The sequence below is a fragment of the Garra rufa genome, chromosome 25 (assembly GCF_049309525.1).
Source record: "Garra rufa chromosome 25, GarRuf1.0, whole genome shotgun sequence".
NCBI lineage: Eukaryota > Metazoa > Chordata > Actinopteri > Cypriniformes > Cyprinidae > Garra > Garra rufa.
In genome coordinates, this window is record NC_133385.1 from 37,725,901 (window position 1) to 37,733,846 (window position 7,946).

The following is a 7,946-nucleotide window of genomic DNA, read 5'->3' on the forward strand; positions in this document are numbered from 1 at the left end:
GATATATATGGTTAAGGGGAAACAGGATCTGTATTCTAGATCAATCCAGAATTATGGAAGCATAATAAAGTAGTAAATCAGTATTTGGTTCATTGCTGTACATAGACATGATTCTTTATGAATGTTGGTGCTCTTTCCTTGTATTATACTTCTTGAAGATACAGTAAGTATGATGATATGACTCCTTGAGCCGGTCAACACAGAATCTGCATCTTGTTAAGATTGTTCTGTATGTAAGCCATCATGGGCGGTTCTTTGTATCGTGTTTCACAGGCATTCCTGTGCTCATAGTAGTGTTATTGTTATCAATGAACATCTGCGTGTGACCACATTTAAACAAATTCTGAATGACACACCTGAATTTTTTCCCATGGGAATGTAAAATAGGCTTGTTTTCTGCTTGAGAACATTGTTGTGACATTGTAACTCACTGATCGAATGTAATGCTAACCTCACGTCCTCAAAGTCTAATTTCCGTCATGTAGATTGTAATTGCGTTTGGACATTAGGAGGCCATTGCTCTGATTGAACTGTCTGGACTTTGCGGCAGTTTCCATCAAGCCAATAATTGGGTGTACTCACTATGCACAGGAAGCATGATTGTGAATATCTTAAGCTGTCAGATACAGTGCCTACTGATAAACAACAGCCTGCTGTGCCGTGGCAGTTAACAGCCCGTAATGGCTTTGTATGTGAAAGCCTTTGATTTTGAAATTCGTGCAAGACCAGCAGCCTAATTAAATTGCCTCGTAACTGGTACTTTGACTATGGAAGCGTCCCATTTTGCCTAAGCATACACTAATATCGACCGTTTATTCTATGCAATGCTGGCTGAGAGAGAGGGCTCTCTAATGTGGTGTAAATGGCTTTATGTATCACATGTGTCAGTGTGAGGAGTTGGATATTGACAATGAGCCTCATGGCCTGGGTTTAAAACCTCTCAAACCGTCTCCCAGTCATGTTGGAATATTAAGACATAACTTGGTGCTATGTGTTATGGTCTGGTTTTTTATCTTCATTATACAAAAATGTAATGTGATGTGTAATTGTGCTTTGAATCTGATCTTGAAAATCTGTGGTACTCCTTTAGCGTCCTGGATTATAGAGTGAAAAGAATTGAGATGCAGATGAGGATACTTTTGCATTTTAAATGCAAATGTTTAAAGTGCTGTGTTTATTAGACAGTGGCACGTTTGGTTTAAACCACGAATGGATGTAAAGTACAGAATGTACGGAAAGTTTTGTGATTTATAATATTAATTTGAGTGAATTCTACAATCAATAAAGTTGAATTCGAGTTGAAATCGCAACCCTGCGTTTATTGAGCAAGCATTTCAAAGACACACTTTATTCGTTTGAAAACTTTATTTGGTCAAATATACTGGATAAAAATACAATTGTAACTGCATACTGTATGATGGTACTAAAATAGATATTTTCCTTTTCAAAGCTTTGGTTTATTACAACGTAAGTGCAACATGATTAGAAAAATACCATGTATCTGTGAAAGGCCTGAATTGCAAATGCATTTAGCATGTACAGTAACAGTTTCATAATTCAAAAGCCATCGTATGTTGTTCGGTTACAAAATTGTAACACTAGGTCATGTAATAAATCAGTAGTTCATGTGCAATTACCTCACATTCAGATTATCACCAAAGAACCAGAATACTTTAAATAGAATGCAAAACCCAGAACTCTTTATGATTCTTAAATGCATTAGAGCTGCAAAATGATTAGTCGCGATTAATCGATTCAAACTAAAGGTTTGTTTACATACTATATGTGTGTACTGTGTATATTTATTATGTGTATATATATATATATATAAATATACACACTTGTATTTATTAAGGAAAAATATGTTAGATTTATATGTAAGTGTTCACATACAAATATATATATTTTTAATATATACTTATGTGTGTGTATTTATATATACATAATAAATATACACAGTACACACACATATAGTATGTAAACATAAACTTTTATTTTGAATCAATTAATTGCGACTAATCGTTTTGCAGCTCTAGAAAGTTCAGTTACAAAAACCACAGTATCTGACAAAGGATCTTACAAAAAGACCCAGAATCTATGAAAAAGTGTTAAAACCCATTTAGGGAGATGACAAATGAATTTCTGCTGTTTTTTTCTCAAACACAATATGAAAAAATCCATTTGTCTCCGCTGTATTTTGCTTACACCCAACAAGGTAATTAGTAAAACCAGAGACGACATGCAAGAACACAAAGAGGAATATAAATTATAAACACTAAAAAATAATGAAGTTCCTCATGCGACAATAATTATAATATTAATAATAATAACAATAATACAAGAGCTGGTGACTGCACTTGTCCTTTTGACAAGATGTCTATATTTCAAAACTGTCAAACTGGAGCTTTTGCTAGAGCCCTTTTCCTTAAAACAAGTGCTGTTTGCTTAATGGAGGTGTTTGAGAGAAACAATCCACATTCTGTGGATCCACTGCTGGTTGAATGTTTCAGCATGTCACAACACTGTCTGTCAATCCTTGCGGTGAGATTTCAGTAGATTTGTAAATGAGCTGATGTTGCGCCATCTTTCCACTTATGCACTTTGTCTGTGATGACAGTGCGGCAGAGAGGGCAGGTCCTCTCCTGGTTAAGCCACTGGGCGATGCACTCCTCACAGAAGATATGCTGGAGACAATCAAACAGTGAATATTTGACATCTATGTACATGCATTATATGACAAAACACAATTTATAATAACATAATTTCTAATAATCTTGTAAATAATAATGAAAAAGTCATATTTATCATTAAAAAGTTTTGTAAAAATATCTGTATTTCATATATATAGTTCAAAGGTTTTGGATCAGTAAGATTTGTAATGTTTTTCAAAGAATTCTGCATTTACTTGATTAAAAAATACAGAAAAAAACAGCAATGTTGTGAAATATTATTGCAGTTTAAAATAATGGTTTTCTTTTTAATATATTTTAAAATATAATTTATTCCTGGGATGCAAAGCTGAATTTTCATCAGCCATTATTCCAGTCTTTAGTGTCACATAATCCTTTAGAAATCATTCCAATATGCTGATTTAACCTGTGATTCTTTTTTCAGGATTCTTTGATGAATAAAAAGAACAGTATTTATTCGAAATAAAAATCTTTTCTAACAATTTCTTTAAGTCTTTACTAGCACTTTTTATTTTATTATTAATTCTTACTGAATAGAAGTTATTAACACATTCTTACTGAATAGAAGTATTTCCTTAAAAAAAAAGTATGAATAAAAATGTACTGACCAGACCACAAACTTTCAAATGGTAGTTTACATTGTTAAGAAAGATTTCTTTTTTAAATAAATGCTGTTCTTTTTAACTTTTTATTTATTAAAGAATCCTAAAAACCATAAAATATTTAAGCAGCACAATTGTTTTCAATATTGATAATAAATCAGCATATTAGAATCATTTCTGAAGAATCATGTGACACTGAATACTGGAGTAATGATGTGAAAACTTTGCTTTGCATCACAGGAATAAATTGCATTTTAAAATATATTCACATAGAAAACGGTTATTTTACATTGAAATAATATTTTACAATAGTACTGTTTTATCAAATAAATACAGCCTTGATGAGCACACGAAACTTATTTAAAGAAACATAAAAAAATGGTACTGATCCCAAACTTTTGAACTGCATTGTAAGTTAAGAACAAACAAAATTACATTAGCTAATTTGTCTTTTTTAAGTGGGCTGAGATTAGCTAAAATAGTTTAAGAAGCATTATGGTTAGCCTGGGAAAGTGGAGGTTAAAAGGAGTTGACATCACAAGTTAAACTCAAAGACCACATTCTCACCTGACACACGAGGACCCGAGACTGCTTAAAATCAGCCTGACAGATCGGACAAATGTCACCTGCCTCTCTAACCTGAGCAGGACTGGCTGGAACTCCATTCACCTTTATAGAAAGGTAAGAACAACATTAAACAGCACATACAGAAAACAAGACATTTGTGTATAATTCCACTATTTGTCTTACAGATCGCCAGAGAAATATTTTAGAACAAGGAGAGCAACACAGGACAGGTAAAAAGCAATCTTTCTGTACCTCAGGACTGAAAAAAGTCCGTAATGTTTTTTGCAATGATCCTGACAGTCCATACAAGGCTAGAAGCTAAAAAAGAAACATAAAACCAGATTATTGGATGTCTCCTAACAATGTATTAGTTTCAAGCAGTAGCTTATTGTAATAACTGTGCGCACCTTCATTATGAGGTAGAGCAAGGCTAGCAGGATTCCCAGAGTCAGACCTACTGAGGTGTCCATCTCATCGTAGCTGACCAGATATCGGAACCAAAGCGGGACAGGAGCGATCACCTGATACAGCTGACCCACCTCCTCTATGAGCATGTACCACTGACCCTATGGAAACCAGGATGGATATGGTAATTCTAGCGTTCATTTTGATTCAAAGCAGCAAATTAAATATAGTTACAAATCATGCTTACCCTTCGCCGGTATGTCATGAGCGGGGAGGGGAGGAGGAGAATAAGACACTTGAGACCCATAAAGAAAAACTTCAGAATGAAGTTAGTCACACCAACGCTCCATAAAACCTCCCAGAAGTTTTGAGTATCTATTGTAGCGTTGGCAAAAACGAGACTGAAACAAGAAAGAGAGAGACAATTAGATCTCCATGGTACGTATTTGTCATTTAGTGGACATTTGGTTAATATATGTGACCCTGGACCACAAAACCAGTCCTCAGTAGCACGGGTATATTTGTAGCAATAGCCAAAAATACATTGTATGGCTCAAAATGATCGATTTTTCTTTTATGCCAAAATCATTAGAATATTAAGTACAGACCATGTTTCATGAAGATATTTTGTAAGTTTCCTACTGTAAACATATCAAAACTTAATTTTGTATTAGTGATATGCATTGCTGAGAACTTCATTTGGACAAATTTAAAGGCAACTGTCCTATCCTAACAAACCATACAGCAATGGAAAGCTTATTTATTTAGCTTTTAGATGTATATATAAATTTCTTAAAAAATCTCTTTTAAAAAATTGACCCTTATGACTGGTTTTGTGGTTCTAAATGTAGTACATTATAGTTTGTGGTGAAGTGGTACAATGTGAAGCACTTGCCAGCGATAAAGTGACTGAGTGTGAAAAGTGTAGAACACGAGGAGACTGGAGGAGGTGAGGAACAGCAAGAGCCATGCACAATGCAACTTTGTCCTTCGGTCCTTTACATGTGAGGAAAAACAAAGAAGCCATCAGATTTAGTTCAATATATATTTTTCCTAAATTATATATATACACTATCAGTCATAAGTTTTTGAACAGTAAGATTTTAATGTTTTTTAAAGAAGTATCTTCTGCTCACCAAGCCTGCATTTATTTAAGCCAAAGTACAGCAAAACGGAAATATTTGTACTATTTGAATATATTTTAAAATGTAATTTATTCCTGTGATTTTGAAGCTAATTTTTCTTCAGAAATCGTTGTAATATTCTGATTTGCTGCTATTAAAATGTTAAAAACGGCTGAGTAGAATTTTTTTCGGGTTCCTTTGATGAATAGAACGTTCAGAAGAACAGCATTTATCTGAAATAAAAATCTTTCATAACATTATAAATGTCTTTAGCATCACTTTTGATCAATTTAAAGCATCCTTACTAAATAAAGTATTCATTTCTATTATTTCTTTCCCAAAATTATAACGACTCCAAGCTTTTGACTGGTATAGTGTATGTTACAAAGGCTTTTTATTTCAGATAAATACTAATCTTTCTATTCATCAAAGAATCCTGAAAAAATGTACTTAACTGTTTTAAATATTGATAATAATAATAACAATAAATGTTTCTTGAACAGCAAATCAGCATATTAGAAGGATTTCTGAAGGAACATGTGACACTGAAGACTGGAGTAATGATGCTGAAAATTTAGCTTTGATCACAGGAATAAATTACATTTTAAAATATATTCAAACTGAAAGCAGTTATTTTAAATAGTAAAAAATATTTGAGCATTTTACCGTTTTTGCTGTACTTTGAATCAAATAAATGCAGGCTTGGTGAGCAGAAGAGAATTCTTTAAAAAATCTTACTGTTCAAAAACTTTTGACTGGTAGTGTATACATACATTATATATACACATACACAAACTCTACCATTCAAACATTTGGGGTTAATACGATTTTATTTTAGAAGAGAAGTCTCTTACGCTTACAAACGCTGCATTCATCTGATCAAAAATACAGTAAAAAGTTAAATTGTGAAATATTTAAGAAATGTAAAAAATATTTTTAAAATGTTTTAAAATATTTTAACAATTAATCCTCTGATGTCAAAGCTAAATTTTCAGCAGACATTACTTCAATCTTCAGTGTCACATGGTCCTTCAGAAATCATTTTAATATGCTGATTTGGTGTTCAAGAAAACATTTCTTATTATTATCAATGTTGAAAACAGCGTGAAAATTGTACTTTGTTCCCCAGGATTCTTTGGTGAGTAAAGTTCAAAAGAATACTATTTATTTAAAATATAAATATTCTGAAGCATTATAAATGTATTTACTGTCACTTTTGATCAATTTAATGCATATTCCTTAAGGAATTTTTATAGCTCTTGGTGTGAGTAGACTTTTGTGCATGAAGCCAATTTGCTCAAGGCACAATTGTCAAAGTTCATAGATCACAACAGATTAACCTATAACCATACTAGAGGAGTTACAAGCACTGATCTTTAACTCCCCTGGTAAATATCAAATAATATGATGGACTTACATGGAGAAAGACTTGTGTCTGAATGCTTTTGTTGACATACATAAAGGTGGTAAACAGACCAACTGCGACAGACAGACCTACAGAAAAAACAACACAAAAGTGTGACAGGGGTCATGACCTTTACACATTATAACGACTGCATAAACAACTGTTCTCAGTAACACGCACCCAGGGCATGCTGAATGACTAGTTTCGCACAGAGAATGACTATGAAAGGAAGACTTTTCTTAAGCCAGTGGAGGAGGTAGCGAAGCTCTGATAATGAGCTGCTGGATTCTCCGGATTCCAGGTCAGACTCGCTGCTGTCCGACTCATGCTCGTGGCTGTGCGTGTGTCCGTGAGAATGGGAGTGGCTGTGGCTCGCTGCTCTCAGCCTCCGCGAGGTCGCGCCACGTCCATTCGTCGACCCCGATGAGCTGCCGATAGGGACCCGGACGTCCTCGTCTGTTTCTGGCCTGTTGGAACTTCCAGCCCCAGGCATTCGGGCGAGCAGCTCCGGCTGCAGGGTTAATGACAGCCCGTTACCTCCCTGTGGGCTCGGATCGGTTTGCATCGGGTCAAGTGAATCCCTCAATTTAAATGCTTTTCTGGACTCGCTATATGTTCCTCTGTTGAAAAAATAAATAAAAAATTATATATATATATATATATATATATATATATATATATAATTGCATCAGAAGACATAAAACAGACAAACAACATGTAAATATAAAGATTTTTTATTATAATGTACTAAAATACAAATTTTCAATCTTCATGATCGCTCAGAGGGCGATTTTATGGCCCCGTTTCCACCACTGAATAAGAAATAAAAAGGTAATTGCGACTTTTTTCCCTTTAATAACATTGGGAGATATAAACTCTTAATTCTGAGAACATATCAGTCTTTTTCCCCTGAAAATTAGACTTTATAACTTTGAGTTTACATCTCACAATCCTGAGAAAAAAAAGTAAGATAAAAAGTTGCATTTGCGAGAAAAATCAGAATTGCAAGCTTTTATCTCATAATTCTGATTGATAACTTTATCACAATTCTGAGAAAAAAGACAGAAATGTGAGTTTATATCTCGCAATTCTGACTTTATAGGTCACAGCTGCGAGTTTATATTATGCAATTCTGAGAAAAGTCAGAATTGTG

General features: G+C 33.9%; 1 protein-coding gene across 1 annotated transcript; it reads right to left on the minus strand.

The window, feature by feature from the left end:
- Nucleotides 1-1,346: 1,346 nt before the first annotated feature.
- rnft1 (ring finger protein, transmembrane 1) lies at nucleotides 1,347-7,415 on the minus strand. The gene is made up of 8 exons (XM_073832304.1): nucleotides 6,974-7,415; nucleotides 6,806-6,882; nucleotides 5,160-5,260; nucleotides 4,512-4,665; nucleotides 4,267-4,425; nucleotides 4,112-4,177; nucleotides 3,860-3,961; nucleotides 1,347-2,684 (listed from the first exon to the last, which is right to left on the minus strand). Exons 1-8 carry the CDS (start codon nucleotides 7,356-7,358, stop codon nucleotides 2,550-2,552), a joined length of 1,179 nt encoding a protein of 392 aa, XP_073688405.1. The 5' UTR covers nucleotides 7,359-7,415; the 3' UTR covers nucleotides 1,347-2,549.
- Between the last annotated feature and the right edge of the window lie 531 nt (nucleotides 7,416-7,946).